General features: G+C 37.5%; 1 protein-coding gene across 1 annotated transcript in view; it reads right to left on the bottom strand.

The window, feature by feature from the left end:
* Positions 1-808: 808 nt before the first annotated feature.
* ZBTB11 (zinc finger and BTB domain containing 11) overlaps positions 809-18,931 on the bottom strand; it is a 32,287-nt gene continuing 14,164 nt past the window's right edge. The window contains exons 4-11 of the mRNA XM_047875160.1: positions 12,396-13,237; positions 11,978-12,157; positions 8,691-8,936; positions 7,218-7,362; positions 6,318-6,435; positions 3,662-3,820; positions 3,373-3,548; positions 809-2,994 (exon numbers count right to left, since the gene is read on the bottom strand). Of these exons, the coding sequence (XP_047731116.1) occupies positions 2,477-2,994; positions 3,373-3,548; positions 3,662-3,820; positions 6,318-6,435; positions 7,218-7,362; positions 8,691-8,936; positions 11,978-12,157; positions 12,396-13,237 (2,384 nt within the window). The 3' untranslated portion in view covers positions 809-2,476. The remainder of the gene's footprint in view (positions 2,995-3,372; positions 3,549-3,661; positions 3,821-6,317; positions 6,436-7,217; positions 7,363-8,690; positions 8,937-11,977; positions 12,158-12,395; positions 13,238-18,931) is intronic.

Raw genomic sequence — 18,931 nt, 5'->3', positions numbered from 1 at the left:
TTTTTAAATATTTATTTTGAGAGAAAGAAAGAGAGCAAATGGTGGGGGGGGGGGGGGAGGGGGGCGGAAACAAAGGGTGAGAGAGAGAGAATCCCAAGCAGGTTCTGCACTGCCAAGGGCAGAGCCCCATATAGGTCTCTATCCCATGTGAGATCATGACCTGAGCTTAAGTCAAGAGTTGGAAGCTTAACCAACCAAGTCATTCAGGGACCCCAAGCATGATATATTTAAACTGATTAAATAAGTTACTTATGTACCTTTGCTCCACAAGCCTCTATAAACTGTAACTGATCAAATATATAAGATCAGGGGAAGGAAAGGCTTTTATTGTGTATGTTCCAAACATTAGATGTAAATTTAGGAACTCCCAAGAGATTACAGTTTTGACAAGAATCATGAGCAGGAAATATCATGCATGCACAGTTTACACCAATGCTATTAAAAATCACAAAACACTGAATGAAGGTTTGGATTAGCTCTAAGCCCAGCAGTTCAGGCAACCTTGTGAAATTCTGTGAGCCACTTTTAATAAAACAGATTAAAAGCCGTGTTAGAAAATTAATTCATTTCTATCAACAACATATACGTTTCGGTGACTAACAGCAAAGACTCAAACTGCATAGCAGCAGTAGTGATAATTGGGAGTGCCCAATGGGGAAAGTCACTGCAACAACAAAACAGTGCGTGTTTCTAAAAAGGAACTGTAAACAGAGAAGATCCCCCCATGCCACTATAAAACTGAATCAACCTATCAAATAACGGCCACTGATTTATAATTTGAAAATAGTGACAAGCTCAACTCCAAAGCTTATGCTTTTAAACAAGATTCGACATGTTTTATTTACATGTTTTTGACATACATCAACGGTCTTATACAATTAACTAAATCTAATAACAGTGAGGATGGAACATAAAAGACACAATTCCAAATTTTAGTCAGGTTGAAACACATTTTCACTAACTGAAAGATACAATAAACAAGCAGCCATTGTAAAGTTATAGACTGTATGTCAATTCACTTAAAATTCAAAAGTCAGCCACACAGCTATAGAGACAATGGGAAATTTGCAAATGCAAATATTACATATGCAGGTAGAACGCATGCATGGCATCACATTTATTCTTTATCTTTTAAGCTATTCTTAAAGTAAACTGGAATAAGTATCTTAATATATGTACATCAAGGCACATTCTTTTCTTGTGCTTTAGGAATGATTTACATGTGATTTGCTTTTATTTTCATTTTATACCTTATATTAGCGGCTAATACTTAAAAAGTTTAATTTTAACAATTATAGTTTGAGTGGTAGCTACCCACAGGAGTGAAATGTGGCATCTCCCTATGGTTATTTTGAAAATCAGAAAACTGGATAGCTTCTACAAGTGGGAATTTAAAAATCAAACACACAAATTAATATAATTCACAGGTAACTTTTAAAAATAATTTACTTCCAACAATTTGGTGGACCATAATCAATTTCTTTGAGTAGTATACTATAATGAGGGCTGAATTGAAGACTTCACTATTCTGAAGTTACTCAACAATTATATGGTATCCTCAGGACCCCTTTAGATGTCTATATTGCTATCCTATTTCTAAATTGCAGTTTTTCAACAAAATTGAACAATTAAACATGATACAAAAGCTGCAAACATACCAAATCTAGTTTTAACTTGTTCATTCTTTCAGCAAAAGAATGAGATTTTTTTTTTTTCCATTTATTGTCCCATGTTATCAAGAAGAAATTTCCCATCAACAGTGTTTAATAACAGTGTTCTTTGCTCGTGGTCAATTTACTTGCCTTGAAGAGATAGTATATAGTAAGGCTTTAATAGGCATTTCATGCATTTTAAAAATCAGCTATGTATTTAAGGGCTCCCCATATAGATAAGTATACTGTGCAAACTTGATTACAACATGTAACTCATTAAGTGCTTTAAAATAGAATAAATCCCTGACTTATAAGGGGTTAAAATAAATAGTAAGTCAAGAATCCAGACCTGAAGCATTTTAAAAATGTAATGTACCTATGCATCCTACTAAAATGCTTTATATTAGATTTTTTTTAGACCTATAAACAGGGCAAATGAAATCACAGAACCTATTTTGAGAATAAAAGAAGAAAATCTGACTAGTACAGCCTTTTAAACTCAAAGTAGATGATCATGTCAAAATGCAAGTGAAACTATACAGTTTTTAATTTAGTACAGTCCTTTATAAACATCAATTCATAAAAAGTACACCATGATAAACCAATGCCATCAAGTACATTTGTTTTCAACTTCTTTACAGTAAATGGACTTTTCAACAGAACCTATAGCCAGACAAATCGTTTAGAAGTGTTAAAACCTCACCCAAGAGCCCAGAGCCTTGACATACAGGCTCTAGGCAGACAGTCGCACAGTACTGTAAACAAATGTTCTGTGAGTTCAGTATACAATGCTAGGACCCTTCTTTTTTTCTCCAAGACTATATTCACTCTGTTTCTGAAATATGTGCCACCTCTACTTCGACAGTTTGAATCGCTTCTGCAACTTCAGACAGCTTCTGTCCTTGCTGTTGTGCCAACACGTAATTAACCACTTGCATAATACTTTGGTCAGAAAGCGTAGATACTGATGGACACTCTTCCGTAGCTGCCACGGCTTCGAGTGCTTCCATGGTCTCTCCTGTCACGACCACAGTCTCAAGTTCTTGAGGACCACTGCTTTCTTGTTCCTGCATGTCTGCTGTTAAGATACTAACAGCATGCTCCACTTGAGTTCCTTGGTTATGAAACTGAAGGGTATCTTTTTCCAGCATAATTTTGCAAGGCACATAATCTCTGTGGAATTTAGTCATATGTTTACGGAGGGTTCGAGCATCTATGTAGGCTTCGCTACATACAGGGCAGACGTAGGGCCGTTCACCAGTATGCGTTCTGACGTGGCGTTTTAGAGATCGGGCATCAGCCCAAGCTACTCCACATGTTAAGCATTCAAATGGCTTAACTCCTATTAAGAGAGAGAGGTGTTCCCAGAGATACAAGTTACTGAGAGGCAATTCTGATTCCATGAACAGTCTCATTTAACCTTCCCAGCAATCCTGTAATCTTAGGATAAGGAAACAGAAGCTTCAAATAACCCAGTTCAGCATAAAAATGCTGACCTACAATATTAAGCTCACTAAAAAAGGAATCCATCTACATACACAACAATCAGGTATCCAGGTTCAGGATCACCTCAATCATGTGAATAAATCTTACATAATATAGAATTCATCTCTTGTCAAGGAAGGTGAGGTAACAGGCAAGAAGGCTGGTAAAGGGGGAATCACTATTAGACTGGCTTTTTATTCTATTTACATATATACACAGTATGAAGTATAGTTACCTTCATGGTTGTTCATGTGTCTCCTATACTCTCTTAGCTGAGTGAATTTTCTTCCACATTGTTCACATACCCGTTCCAGGTTCTGCTTCGCTCTTCCTTTTTTTCCATGGGTAGCTTTCTTTACATGCCTTCTGAACAATGCTTTTTCATAAAATTCTTTGCCACATATATTACACCTATAATGGCGGGGGGGAACCTAAATTATTTTTTCCAAAGCACCAGCATACAAAAAAATTAATCCAAGTACATACATCTCAATTAAGTTCAGATCCTGCTCCAATCTACCTACCTATAAGGCTCAGTGACAGAATGAGACTTCACATGGGAATACCAATCTTTCTTCCAACTATAGCACTTATCACAAAATTGGCACTGGAATGGCTTCACACCAAGATGTTTGTTCATGTGCTGACGAAGATCTCTAGCTTCAAAGAAACTTTTTTCACATCTGCAATAAAATTCAAGCACTCGATCAGATCACTGTATTATTTTTTTAAAACAAATTTCCAAGACTCGGTGTATTTTTGGGTTTTATAACTCTAGAAAATGATCCCAATTGAAAACACAAGAATGCGCTACTATTCCAATCTTGCAGTAAAGGCTTCAAGGTTTTAAGTTCTTTTAGCTCTTAACTACTAGAGACATTTATACTTTTTAATGTTTTTATTTAAATTCCAGTGAGTTAACCTACAATGTGATACTAGGGGTACAATATAGTGATTCAAAACTTCTGTACATCCAGTGCTCTTCGAAACAAGTGCACTCCTTAATCCCCATCACTTACTTAACCCATCTTCCCACCCACGGCCCCTCTAGTAACCCTTGGTTTGTTTTCTATAGTTAAGAGTCTGTTTCTTGGCTTGCCCCACACCCTCTTTTTTCCCTTTGCTGGTTTGTTTTGTTTCTAGTACTAGAAACATTTTAGAAAGAACCATGCAGAGCTCTCAAAGGCTACTGTATAAGACATTTATTTTCTTTCTCTCCCTAAACCCCATCTGATCTTCCTTTTTATCCTCGCCCATTTTCCGTCCATGTGTTTGGAGTAGGCCTCACCATCGACCATAAAGATGGAGCAATTGTCTCAGGCCTGAGTCAATCAGAGCACAGCATTCCCTTGGCTATAATTACTGATCCAGGGATAATCGAATGACTTAACTAGATCCAATGGGCGTCGATCTCAGAACCTGTATAGGAACTACCAGAAAAGCAGCTTGACAATTTGGGAGTCGAGAGGATGTGAGGCTGAAACCATTGTTACTGCCATGTCCACAGAGCCTCAGAGACCAAGTGCTAACAGATGGGAATCTAGTTTACATTAAACTATTCAAACTCCCTAGATTTTACCACCTTTCATTCAGGCCAGTTTAGGTAGTGTTTTCTTTCACTTGCAACTAAAAATCTATTAATAATAAAATAATTTTATTAAAAAAAATTTTTTTAAACCTTTATTTTTGAGAGACAGAGCACGAGCAGGGGAGGAACAGAGAGAGAGGGGAGACACAATCCGAAGCAGACTCCAGGCTCTCAGCTGTCAGCACAGGGCCCAGTGCAAACCCACAAACTGCAAGTTCATGACCTGAGCTGAAGTCGGACCTTTAACCGAGTGAGCCAGCCAGGCACTCCTAAAATATTTTTTTTTATAATAAGACTAATAAAAGTGAGAAAAGAAAATATGGCAGAGTAGGAAACCCCACAAGCTCACAAAAGCAGTGGCCAAAACTAGCCAAAACTATGAGGATCAATTTTATTAGAACCCCAGAAATGGATTAAAAGTGTACAGTGGCCAGGCAAATGTTTAATTAAAAAAAAAATCAGGGGCGCCTGGGTGGCTCGGTCGGTTAAGCATCCGACTTCGGCTCAGGTCATGATCTCCCAGTTTGTGGGTTTCAGTCCCGTGTTGGGCTCTGTGCTGACAGCTCAGAGCCTGGAGCCTGCTTCAGATTCTGTATCTCCCTCTCTCTCTGCCCCTCCCCCATTCACGCTGTCTCAAAAATAAATAAACGTTAAATAATTTAAAAAAATCATTAAATCTTGTGAGAGAGCTTTGTAGCATTTGAACTCCCCTGATCCCCTTTCCCTGCTTCTCAGCTGAGCAGCAGCCATGAAGACTGCATTCCCACGATGGGCTCCTGGTGCCAGAGGGACTTCTTCTTAAAGAACTGTGCTGGTCTCTTTTGACCTATCCAGTGACTCCCTCAAGGATCCCCCCAAAAGGGCCTGCATTCTAGAATCAGACAGTGGTGATGTTTCCACAATGTACTGAATGTACTAAGAGTTAGTGAACTGTACACTTTAAAATGATGAATTTTTTGTGAGTTTTACCTCAATTATAAAAGAGATTTCAAGATGCTTTGGAAAATAAAAAGAGGAAGAGAAGAAAAAGAGTCTAAAGAGAGGAAAAACTAGCAGACGGCTTAGCACTTTAGATGAACAACCTAGAAAAAAATCTCTGGCTCGCACTGGGGGCTCTCACTTCCTACAATCTCTGCCTCCAAGTAGTACGTTTGAAGAATGTCTTTAAAGTATTTCAAGTGAGTGATTTACATGGTATAGGATATCTAAATAAAACTTAAAAACCATAAATAGCAATATCTAGGCAAAAAAAAGACATTACAATAAAAAATAAGTAAAAATTGAATATTATCTTCAAACAGTTTTTTTCAGGTTTATCAAGTTATAAAATTGTAAGATATCTGAAATGCACATCATAATGGTTTGATACATATATCCATTGTGAAAGGATTCCTCCCATTTAATGTATCCATCACGTCAGATATATATATATGTGTGTGTGTATGTTTAAGTTCCACTCTTTTATCAAATTTCAATTATATAATAGTATTATCAACTATAGCTACCTCAAATATTTTCTTCTGAAAACAATTTTCAAATAAACCTATTAAGAAACACAAGGAAACTGAATAGTTTGTGTATTAAATACTTACTGAGTACAATGATAGCCTCGAACTTCAGGCTTTGGCTGGTGTTTCTTTAGGTGCTTGCTGAGGCCAGAGCCCCTGTGAAAAGACTTTCCACAAACTGAGCAAAGGTACTTGGACTCTCCTATAAAAAATAAAAAACATGTCACAAATCCAGCAATCAGGTGCTCTTCAAACAGAATACTTTATGTTACACTTCAGATGTTACTTTACCAAAGGGACACAGAAGCTGTAACATTTGGCAGCCATCTTCTCAGAACAACAACAAGCCAAGTCAAAATCTTCTGTTTCTTCTCAACTACAGTACTAGCAAGGCTACTACCACTACCCAAAGAACGTGACACGCTTGCATAATCATCTGGATTATAATAATACAGAGTTGAACCCAAGTCCTAGAGCCGATATCTACCCTTCACTAGCCATGGCTACATTATCTAAATTATGCATGATTCACACATTTTGCTACACTGAGGGAAACAATGACTATTTTTATACCAATAAGATGGCTCTAAACTAGATTTAAAGAACACTTTTTAGCCTTAATTTGAATTTTTTTAAATGTTTATTTATTTTTGAGAATGAGACAGAGCGCAAGTGGAAGAGGGGCGCAGAGAGAGAGAGAGAGAGAGAGAGAGAGAGAGAGAGAATCTGAAGCAGGCTCCAGGCTCTGAGCTGTCAGCACAGAGCCTGACACAGGGCTCGAACTCATGAACATGTGAGATCATGACCTGGGCTGAACTCAGACACTTAACTGACTGAGCCACCCAGGCACCCCAGCCTTAATGAAAAAAACTGCACACACACAGCCGTTAGTATATCAATATAATTTCTAAAACATATATAGCACAATAATTAATTGAATTATGGTATATAATGGTAGCTAAGTTAATACAAATTTCTCATTACCTGTGTGAATACTCATATGTTCTTGAAGACTCCGTTTGGTAACAAATGACTTAACACATAGTTCACACTGGAACTGCTTTTGTGATTGATGGAGACTCTGGTGCAATTTTAGACCATGTTTATAGATGAAAGTCTTTCCACAGACCTAAGATGGCACAGGTATTTATGCCAGTAAAACAGAAAAGAGAAACCGGGGCTGTTTCTGAAGAATGAGGCTAGAGAAACTATATGCCATTTGAAAGAAAAAAATTATAAACAAAATGCCAAACTGAAGCTGAAACAAATGTCAAGGATATTTAGCTGGCTGACCATCTTCTGACTCAGAACTTAACAAATATCGCTACTTTTCTTACATCCACTGGAGGTCAAAGCCATACAAAAGACCCTCATGCTGTCCTTGTGAGACTAATAAAGAGTATACCTTATATTAAGAGACATGACAGCTTAATCAAGAAAATATACTAATTTATTGCTACACAAACTAGAACAGTGCTTCTCAAACTCTGTGATGAATCAGTCTTCCTTTTGTCAATCCATTTTTTGTTAAATATGCTAAAAATGTCACAACAATGTAACTGCCATGAGAGTTTCTAAAAGTCCACTCTCCATTTCTGTACATATCTTCCATGGACCACACATTTTGAGTAGTGCTACACTACAAGACCAGAGGCCCAATTAATACTCAGTTTTAAAATTTATGAGTAAAATGATGCTTAGGACTTGGCTTCAAAAGAAATGAGGGGAAAGGGAAGTAGGGCAGTGAGGGATAGTATACATAAAACACAGATGATCATGTGTTCATAGCTACTGAAGCTGGATAAAGGGTCCATGAGAGTCTATTCTATTCTATTCTCATATAACAAAAAGCTAAAAAAAAAAGGGGGGGGGGAGAGAAACATTAAAAATTTCACTGGGGAAAAAAACTCATTGTTTCCAAAACTGTTTATTAATACAAACGAGTTCCACTTATATGCAAGGCTACAGGGGCTACTGGAAAATTTTCACTGTTCCAAACAGCCCAAAGCTGGCTAATCACAGGATTCTTAGCTAGAAGCTGTATTTTGGCATTCAGATAGTCTCAGTCCTCAGCTCTAGAGAAGAACACACAGCTTAGGGAGGATTTTTGCTAAGAAGATTTGTTTAAGCCATGGGTTCCTTTCCAGTCCAGGTAGGTCCCGCTGAAGCTTAAAGGGATGAATGGGATAATGAACTAGTTATTCTCACCTAACATCTTCTGAATCACAGTTAAGTTTCATGAACATCCTAAACTGATTCATTTCAAATTACAACAAATTAAATAGCAAATCAAAGAACACAACTGGGAATTTCCCTTAAACCAGGCAACAAACTGAAAAAGTCACAGAATTCTCTGTGACATTTTACAAGAGTAAGGGTGACTCCAGAATCAACCAGTCTCATCACTAGTTAAATTCAAATTTTCTTTACATAACAAAGTAAATGTCATGGCTTTACCTGGCATGCATGTGGCTTTACACCTGTATGCTTTAACATGTGTATTCGTAGAGAATATAATTTAGGTAATGTCCTTCCACATATGGAACATATAAATTCTCGTTTGGTTCTCCCCTTCTCAGACGATGTTCCTGATGCCTCATTAGACGTGGAATTGGAAGAAGATGAAGTGGGTGCATCTTTTCTGGTATGTCGAATAAGATGTGCTCGCAAGGAGGCACTGTACTGAAACTGTTTTTTACACAACTAAAAGGAAAAGTAAATAAAATTCTGTCTAAATGTAGTTCCATAACAAATGTTAAGTGACACCTGACTCCTATTTCAAGTTCCCGTTTCTTTGTTACGATTATATAAATCAAAAAAACCACACACTATATAAAAGATGATAAGCTAGGTATCAGACATAAGGATGAAAGGGGTTAAAGACCCAGACTCTACTCTGGAGAGGTTTATAATCTAACCACAGAAACAGGATTTACATGTGAAAGAGTGAAGTATTTAGGAAGAGGGAGTAATTGAAGCAATAGACAAAGGCATCAATGAGGAGACTAGTAGAGGAAAAGTAGAAAAAACTCTGATGGTCCTTGGATTTTATTCTGTAGTTGTTAGGGATTCATGAAATATTTTGTTCATTTTTTTAAAAAAATCAAAGTTATATATGCTCACAACCTCTAATATTTAATTTTTTTAAATAAATAAAACTCGTCTCTTGCTCTATTTCTGCCATTGTTTTTTAACTCTCTCATGATGCTTGCTTACCTTGGTAACTCTAAGTAACATGAATAATGAATGGATGATGACTCTCTCCCTTCACCCTTCCACTCCCTACACATATGCAGACCTATTACCTTATTTTCTCAATACAGCTATGTTGTAGTTTTGATTAATTTCTACATTCACATTTTTTCAATGAAGTAATTACTATTACAGCTGGGCCACAGAGTACACTATGATTCTCTTTCCCTTCTTTTTGTTTTGTTTTGCTTATTTCTGTTTGTATTTACTGATTATTCATCACCAAAACTTTCCCTCAATTGTCTACTGAGGGGAGATTTAAAGACATCACCTATGAAAGAGATCTCCTTCAAAGCATTTTGTCCTGCTCCAACCTGGACTGGTTGTTTCCTATGCTTGGACTCTGTAGAATTGGACCCCATGTTTCCTGGTTTTCCAGGTCTTTCTCACTTTAGTGGAACACCTCTGCAAATAGCTTCCTGAGAAAGGGAGTCTGGGAGGTAAAACTTTTGAGACCTTGCATGTCTGAAACTGTTCTTATCTACCATCACAAATAACTCATAGTTTGGTTACAGATTTTAAGTTAGAAATCAGGGCCCTTTAGAATTTTAAAGACATTATGCTTTTCTTTGTCTTTTAGCTTCCACTGTTGCTGCTGAAAAGCCTGAAGCCGTTCTGATCTTTATCTTTTCTATGAGTCTGACCATCTGTTTTCTCTATTGTTATTTATAAGAATTTTCTTTGCCCCTTAATTAGAAGATTTCATAATTTATCTTGATATAGATTTACTTTCATCCATGGTTCAGGGCCTGCAACATGCCCTGTTTCACAACTTTTTTTTTTTTTTTAAATTTTAGAGAAAGAGAGAGGAAGCAGGAGAGGGGGCAGAGGGGGAGACAGTGCAAGCAGGGGAGAGGGAGAGAGATAAAGAATCTCAAGCAAGCTCCATTTGTAGCGTGGAGCACTTAATCCCACGATCCTGGGATCATGACCTGAGCCGAAACCAAGAGTTGAACACTGAACTGAGCCACCCAGGTGCCCCCATAAGGAAACTTCTAAATTCTGATATTTTTCTTTATTGCACCAATGATTTCCTGATCTCTGTGTCCTCTTTTTGGTGTTATCTGGATATTAGATATCCTACACCAATTCTCTAAATTCCTTCACTTTCATTTTCTAACTGGTCTTCTGCATTATTTCTGAGAGATTTAGTCTATTTCCCAATTTTTCTGAGATTTTTGTATTTGTGGATTCTTCAAAGTTGCTGTTTTTTCCTTGAAATATTTATTCCTGAATCTGATGATCCCTGACATCTACTCATCTTTCAGAATGTTAAAAAATGGATTGGAATTTCTGTGTAAGTATGTGGGGGGTGGCGGGGAGTTGTCAACCACTGGCTTTAGTCAGCACTATCTTCAGGTCCTTTGTTATTGTGCTTCGGATTTCTCACCTCTGAGAAACTTTTTTGCTTTTGGGTTAAGGGTCTGACTGCTAACATTCTGGGACTTGAGAAGGGACAGAGGACTTGAAGGGTTTCAATATTCAGTAAATAAGGTTTTCCTTTTCCTTGTTTTGGGTATAGTACATTCACGTTCACTGTATGCAGTGTTCCCCAAAACAGTCATGGTTTTAGCTCTTCCAGAGTAGAAGATGGATCTTTGGCTGAGGGAGTGGTTGTGACTTAACTGCTTCTTACAAAATTTTCTAACAACCAGATTCACTTCTGCTTTCAAAGTAGCTATATAACACCAACTCCTGAGGCATTTGGTAGTTCTGCAATACAATTCAGATGGATTCTTAGCTTTCCCCACTGAAAGCCTGGAATGAGCCCTTTTAAATCTGTTAAATCAGCTACTACCTCCATTTATCAGGGTCCAGGATATAGTTGATTTCCTCTTTACTCTTATGAACTTACATTTTTGTTTAAATTTATTTATTGTTTTTTTAAGTTTATTTACTTATCTTCAAGTAATCTCCACCCACAAGGGGGGCCTCAAACTTATAATAATAACCCTGAGATTAAGAGTCATATGCTCGGGGCGCCTGGGTGGCTCAGTCGGTTAACGGCCGACTTCGGCTCAGGTCATGATCTCGCAGTCTGTGAGTTCGAGCCCCGCGTCAGGCTCTGTGCTGACAGCTCAGAGCCTGGAGCCTGTTTCGGATTCTGTGTCTCCCTCTCTCTGACCCTCCCCTGTTCATGCTCTGTCTTTCACTGTCTCAAAAATAAATAAAATGTTAAAAAAAAAAAAAAAAAAAGAGTCATATGCTCTAAGAGTCATATGCCAGGCACCCCTGAGCTTATATTTTTTTCAGTGATAATTTTACTCTTGTCTTACTAGGGTATCAGGAAGAAGCAAAGACAGGTCACTGTTTTTGTTTTTCTTTGTCAAGGAAATGACATGTACAAATCAAAGATGACTCTTATAGCAATATAAGGGAGACAGAGAAACACAGAGACTATGAGTAGTAGAATAACAATGAAGCAGCAAAACTGGGTTCTATTTATCATGAAGTTAGATAAATCATCATTAATTAGCTTTCCAATTACTTACCGGACATTTGTAATCTCTAGCTCTTTCATGTTTCAATGTATGCATTATAAGGGCATATCGTCTCTGAAAAACCATTCCACATTCCCCACATTTATGGGATGCTGCTTCTTCAGTATTCTCTTTCGTATCCCTTTTGGGCTGTTTCATTTTTTTCCCTCTTTGAACTAATTTCTGGGCTACCTAAGTAAGGGATAGAAAACACAATCTAAGTAAGTACAGCCATTTTGATTTTTAAAGTCACGAGTCATATAATATTTCAAACTGGCATTACGTTATTAATACCGGTATTTAAAACATTAAGTTGCTTTCCTGCACCTACTGCCCTTCCTCCCCAAATAATTTCACCACAGGTATAAGTTGATGAATAGAATACTTTTTACTTAAAGGTAAAACTACAAAGGTCAACTCTTCGTCATACCTGTTGAACTGCTGACTTGGGAATGGCTTTCCGTTTCTGTAGCTTTTTCTCCATTCCTTTGTGTAGTCGGATATATCCCCCTTCATTAACAGAACGCTGCCGAAGTCTGCTTCTGTAAGTTTCATCATCAGTGCTAAGGTCTGGCTTTGCTGTCAGTGCAACTAGATTTTCCTGATCTTTTAAAGACTGGCTAAGGTTCTGCATTTGCTCTGGAATGTCTTCAGCACAGATATCTTCACTTGATGGGTCATTTCCCATATCACTGTTTTCTGGAGAGTTACTGATCACATTCTCTTTTGAAAGTTTGGGATTAATATCAGAAGGTGCGCTATCTTCTCTGTTTAAAGTTTCTACTTCTGTCTCATCATTTTTTGTTACTAAATCAACAGACTCCATTTCAGGATGGGAACCAGTTATACAGCCTGCAGGTGACAGAGTGGCTTCAGCTTCTGAAGAAACCTGGGGTTCAGGGTGCTGTCCTAGCTCTCCATTCTGCTCAGTTTCTGGCAATTCTCCATTCACCAATAGTACAATTTCACAATCCCCAAGTTCAGTAGATAATGTTGTTGTGGTCCCCTCGTTGCTAGCCACAGGAGGCACAGTGCCTCCATTTTGTTCTGGTAAGTCCTGGGTGGATGCAACTGTTTGTACTTCACCCTTCTTATATACTGTTAGCTGCTTCTCTTCCATTAGTTTATGCACACTCTCACAGATTTCTAAAACTTCTGACATGAAAAGATGACGAGCCAGGATGGCTACATCAGCCATGCTACAGAAGTCAAAACTTAGTACAGAAGTGTAGGCAAATTCCAATAAAGGAAGGAAGCTTGCCTTACAAAAACCTGCATGGAACAAAAAAAATGGGGGTACAGAAAAGTTAAAGGTCTACTAAAACACCTTAGAATAACAATTAATACATGATTATGATATATAAAATAGAATATAAAGGCAAATATGACCATTTATTCTGCAATTAAACACTGTGGATTTGTTTTGTGTTCTGGTTGCTTAATAAACCTTGACTAACTCACTTCAATGAGCCGAGTCTCTCAATACCTAAAATAGAAAATAGTATCAGACTTACTACCTCAAAGAGTTGCTGTAAGGCAGTCATTTTCAAACTGTACTCCTTAGAACCCCGGGGGTTCCTCAAATTCCCCTCAAGAAACAGCTGCTGGAGAATGGAGGGTAAAAAAAGAGAGGGAGGCAGGTGAGTAGGCAGGGTTCAACCAACCTGTCCCCTAACCTCACTTCTGTAAGTATAACCATATATTTTAATAACAGAAGTCCATATAAAAATGATTGTGAACAAAGGGTTCTACTACTGAAAATTTAAAAATAAGATCTAACACAGGGGGTCAGCAAAGTTTTTCTGTAAAGAATCAGTTAATAATTATTGCAGGCCATAAGGTGTCTGTTTCAACTACTCAACTCTGCCACTGTAGCTGAAAAGTACAGCCACAGATAACACATACGCAAATATACATGGCTGTGTTCCAATATACTTTACAAAAAGAGAGGGAAATGAGGATTGCTCTGTGGGCTACAGTTTGCGTATTACTGGCCTAAGGAAGGAAATAATTACCATACACATGAGGTATTACATTTTTATTTTATGTGAGAAAATGAGATCAGTTTATTTCTAAGTTCTCAATACTTCACTATTTTACAAAAGCCAATATTCATAATTCAAAAATAAAACAGTGATAAGTCCAACTCCATCTCCATAACCAGTATGAATAAGAATCTGTATAGCTTTCCAGAGCTTCTTTATACAATTAAGCAAATAATCTTATTCCTCCTTCTTGCAGTAGGTGGCATATAACTTATACTTATTCCATGCGTTGTTTTCTCATATCATAATTTGGCTTAAAGATCTTTTACAAAAATATAAAGCGCCAAAGCAACCTTTTAAAAACTCACATTTGCTGTATTATTCAGTTTTGACTCAAGGTACATAAAATGTAGTCCTTTTATAGAAGTAGATGATGAACAAGGAAGAGAAGCCTTAAACTGTGAGATACATTAGCATTCCAGTTGATCATGGCTAATTCAGCCATCCTAGGAAAGTTGGTAATTAAATAGGCTGAAGCCATGTTAATCCTGCTACAAATTATAAGACCAAGTTAAATAAGCTTGAGGTAAGTATTTCTTTAAAAAAAGGTGGCGCGGGGGGAAGGAAACCCACAAACAAAATAATGTATTTTGGTCTTTTACCTATACCTTTTTAAATTTTTTTAATGTTTATTTATTTTTGAGACAGAGAACGAGCGTGAGCAGGGGATGGGCAGGGAGAGAGGGAGATACAGAATCTGAAGCGGGCTCCAGGCTCTGAGCTGTCAGCACAGAGCCCGATGCAGGGATTGAACCCACGGACGTGAGATCATGACCTGAGGCAAAGTTGCACGTTCAACTGACTGAGCCCCCCAGGTGCCCCTTATCTATACCTTTTTAAGTCTGAAGTCATGAGAAAAATTTCCCATGAAAGAATTAACACTGTTCCAAGTAACAGTTTAAATATATAAAACAGTTTTTTTCAAGGACAAAAGTCATGTTTGCCATAAAATACAAAAACACAAAGGAAAAAAAAATCATTCATAATTTTGTCAAGAGACAATAGGCAGATAATTTCAGTATCTTGTTTTTACCCCTAGCCTTTTTACATACAATATACACACTCTGCAAAACAATCAAAATGACAACAATTTTGCAAGATAATAAAAAATTCCAGAGATCCATTACACAACAATGTGAACATGATTAACAATAGTGAACTGTATACTTAAAAATCATTAAGGCTGGGGGGCGGGGGCGCCTGGGTGGCTCAGTTTGTTAAGTGTTCAACTTCAGCTTAGGTCATGATCTCACGGTTCCGTTCGTGAGTTCAAGCCCCGCATGGGTTCTCTGCTGTCAGCACAGAGTCTGCTTCAGATCCTGTCTCTCTGCTCCTTCCTTGCTCACGTTCACTCTCTCCCTCTCAAAAATAAACATTAAAAAAAATTAGGAGGGTAAATTTTATATTGTGTTTACCAAAATTAAAAACTAAAAAAAGAAAAAAAAAAAGGACAATGGTTAGTAATAGATGGTGTTAGGGAATGTGATCAAAAAGACAGGTTTGCCAGCTGATACGTGAACTGGATGGACCCTGGGCACTCAAAGGCTCCCCACCTTCTTCCCTGTCCTTGGAATGTGAGTTCACTTGCCTTTCCTGCTCCCAGAGACTGCTCTAAGGACATAACCTTGAGATAGTGACGTGATACTGAAAATATCTACACAGTTTATGTGACTGGACCCAGTTAAGGACTCTTACAAACTTTTAAGATTTGGTGGGCAGGTGCAGAGATACATTCATCTTGCTGCCACCTAAGACAAGCCTCGTACATAAGCGCCCTTTGCTTGTTAAAACTGCCACCTACCAACCTGGAATGGTTTGCCCATTTCTTTGGTCTCTCCCTGCCTTTTGAGTACAGGGACCAATTTCACATTACACCAGGGAAGCTCGTGGGAGAGTTATGAACCAACAGACAGAAGAATTATGACAGGGACTTCCACATCCAACAGTATGGCAGACTAACATACCCTAATTTGACCCAATTACTTAAAAAAAAATAGGACATAAAAATTTTTTTAAGTATTATTTTATTTTATTTATTTATTTTTTTTTAATTTTTTTTTTTAACATTTATTTTTGAGACAGAGAGAGACACAGCATGAACAGGGGAGGGTCAGAGAGAGAGGGAGACACAGAATCTGAAACAGGCTCCAGGCTCTGAGCAGTCAGCACAGAGCCCGACGCGGGGCTCAAACTCACATACCGCGAGATCGTGACCTGAGCCGAAGTCGGACGCTTAACCGACTGAGCCACCCAGGCGCCCCTTAAGTATTATTTTAAATATACTTGGTGCCCCAGCATTGAGTGAAACAGGTAAGAAATCCTTCCTGATTAGTCATGACCTCAAACCAGGCTTAATCTAGTAGGATATTTTGTTGAATATATAGCACTTTGGTAGCCAAAAAGTCCTCACGCTCAGAATTTAAAGTAGTCCCAGACTGGTAATGCCCTCAGAATCTTAAGAACCAAATGTTTTCTCTGTGGAAAACACTTTCAACCCAAAACTCAAAGTTTCCTACAAAGTTCTGAAGAATATAAATTCAGTGTGCACAGATTTTTAATTACAAACAAGGCACCATGAATAAGAGCTAGTGGAAACAAACAGCATGAATCAAACCAGCAAAGATTTTTTATTGCTATGATCACATATAGAAAAGTCAACGGTGGCATAACACCAGTAAAGAGCAAAAGGTCATAAAAAGTAGCCCCCTAAAAGAGACACATGAAAAGAACTACATAGAGCCTCTAAAAAATGGGAAAGAGGGGCCCCTGGATGGCTCAGTCAGCAGAACATGCAACTCTTGATCTCAAGTATGTGAGTTCAAACCCCATATTGGGCACAGAGCTTACTTAAAAAAATAAATAAATAATAAAATAAAATAATAAAAATAGAAAAGAGACTGGAATAAAAAAAAAAAAACCTCAGTAAATGAATTTAACAGCAAATTAAACAAAGCTAAAGAGTAGGTGAACTAAAATTTTCCAGAATATCCTACATAGAGATAACCAAAATATAAAAGAAATTAAGAGACACAGACTATAAAATGAGAATGTCTATCTAACTCGAGTTTCAGAAATGTAGAAAAGAGAAATTGAGGCAGAAACGATTTTTGAAGAGATACTAGCTGAGACTTTTTCTCAACTGAGAAAAACAATCTCAATTGCTGGGTTCAGGAAGTCCAACAATTTCTATGCAGGACAGTTAAAAGTCAAAGATTCCCATACTGGATTAAGAACAAAATCCATAAATATGATGATGTTTAAAGAGAAATCTAAAACCTCAAGATACAAAAAGGTTGAAAAACAAAAGATGGAAAATATCCTAGGCAAATAGTTATGAAAATATTGTTTACATACCTAAAAAATATTTACTAAAGTAGTCAAAATAGAAAAATAAAAAAATACTGTTTACAAGATTTTAATGGTAAAAAGTATTACTAAACATAAAGAGGGTCATTATGTAATGATAAAAGGAAATTTTAAACTGTTTTGTATCTAATAATACATCCTCAAGATACATAAGACAAAAACTGAAGAAACTTGGTAACAGATGAATCACACTAGTTAATACTCTAAAGCACCTCTGTCTATAACTGATAGATATAGGGGTGGCTGGTGGCTCAGGTCATGATCTCATGTTTTGTGGGTTCAAGCTCTGCGTGGGCCTCTGCACTGACACTGCATAGCCTATTTGGGATTCTCTCTTTGTCCCTCCCCCACTCAACACTCTCATGCACATGGGCTTTCTCTCTCTCCCAAAACAAGTAAACTTTAAATAAAAACCTGAGAGATCAAGCACACAAAATAATCAGTAAAGAATTAACAAGCCATGGGGCGCCTGGGTGGCGCAGTCGGTTAAGCGTCCAGCTTCAGCCAGGTCACGATCTCGCGGTCTGTGAGTTCGAGCCCCGCTCAGGCTCTGGGCTGATGGCTCAGAGCCTGGAGCCTGTTTCCGATTCTGTGTCTCCCTCTCTCTCTGCCCCTCCCCCGTTCATGCTCTGTCTCTCTCTGTCCCAAAAATAAATAAGCGTTGAAAAAAAAAAAAAAAAGAATTAACAAGCCACAATATATTGAATATTGCTTCCAACTAAAAACATTTACGTTCTATTCAAGCAAAATGAAACTTATAAAAATAGACCACATGTAGGATTAAAAGCAACAGAACTGCAGTATTAAAGGGAAATTTATAGCCTGGAACGCTTAAACTAGAAAGTTGGAACGGCTGGGAGTTAATGGGTTAAGGATTATACTTAACCAAAAACAAAGTAACAGGGACTCCTGTCTGACTCAGTTGGTAGAGCATATGACTCTTGATCTGGAGGATCTAAGTTTGTGCCCCATGTTGCGTGAAGAGCTTACTTTATTTGCGTGTGTGCAAGTGAGGGAGGGGCAGAGAGAATCTTAAGCAGGGTCCAGGTCCAGTGCTGGGGCCTTGGGCTTGGTAGATCCTGATCTCAGGACTGTGAGATCATAACATGAACTGAAATCAAGAGATGGATGCTCAAAAGACTGAGCCACCCAGGTGCCCCAAGAGTTTACTTTAAAAAAAAATAAAACAAAAAGACAATAATGTTCAAATAAAATAAAAGGAAGATTAATGAGAAGAAATTAGTAAGAAAATAATAGCTGTTTTTCAAAAGGTGTGTTAAGAAAAATTAGTCAAAACTTGGTAAGAGGTAAAAAAGACTATTAAGTGTTAAAAGCAGTGTTGTACCTGTACCACTGATTGGCTGAAAGAATTTTTTCTTCAAATTCTGTTAGAAAATTTTAATATCTTACTGGTTTCCTCAGTTAACTACATAAAACTTTTGGATTATATATGCATAACAGTTTTTTTAACTTAAAAAAAATTATGTTTTGGCTAAGTGATAAGCAAAGTTTTTCTGTAAAGAGCCAGGTAAACAATACATTAGGCTTTATGGGT

Source organism: Prionailurus viverrinus, chromosome C2, assembly GCF_022837055.1.
Source record: "Prionailurus viverrinus isolate Anna chromosome C2, UM_Priviv_1.0, whole genome shotgun sequence".
NCBI lineage: Eukaryota > Metazoa > Chordata > Mammalia > Carnivora > Felidae > Prionailurus > Prionailurus viverrinus.
Note: the sequence above shows the minus strand (reverse complement) of the source record. Positions and strands in the feature narration are given on the sequence as shown.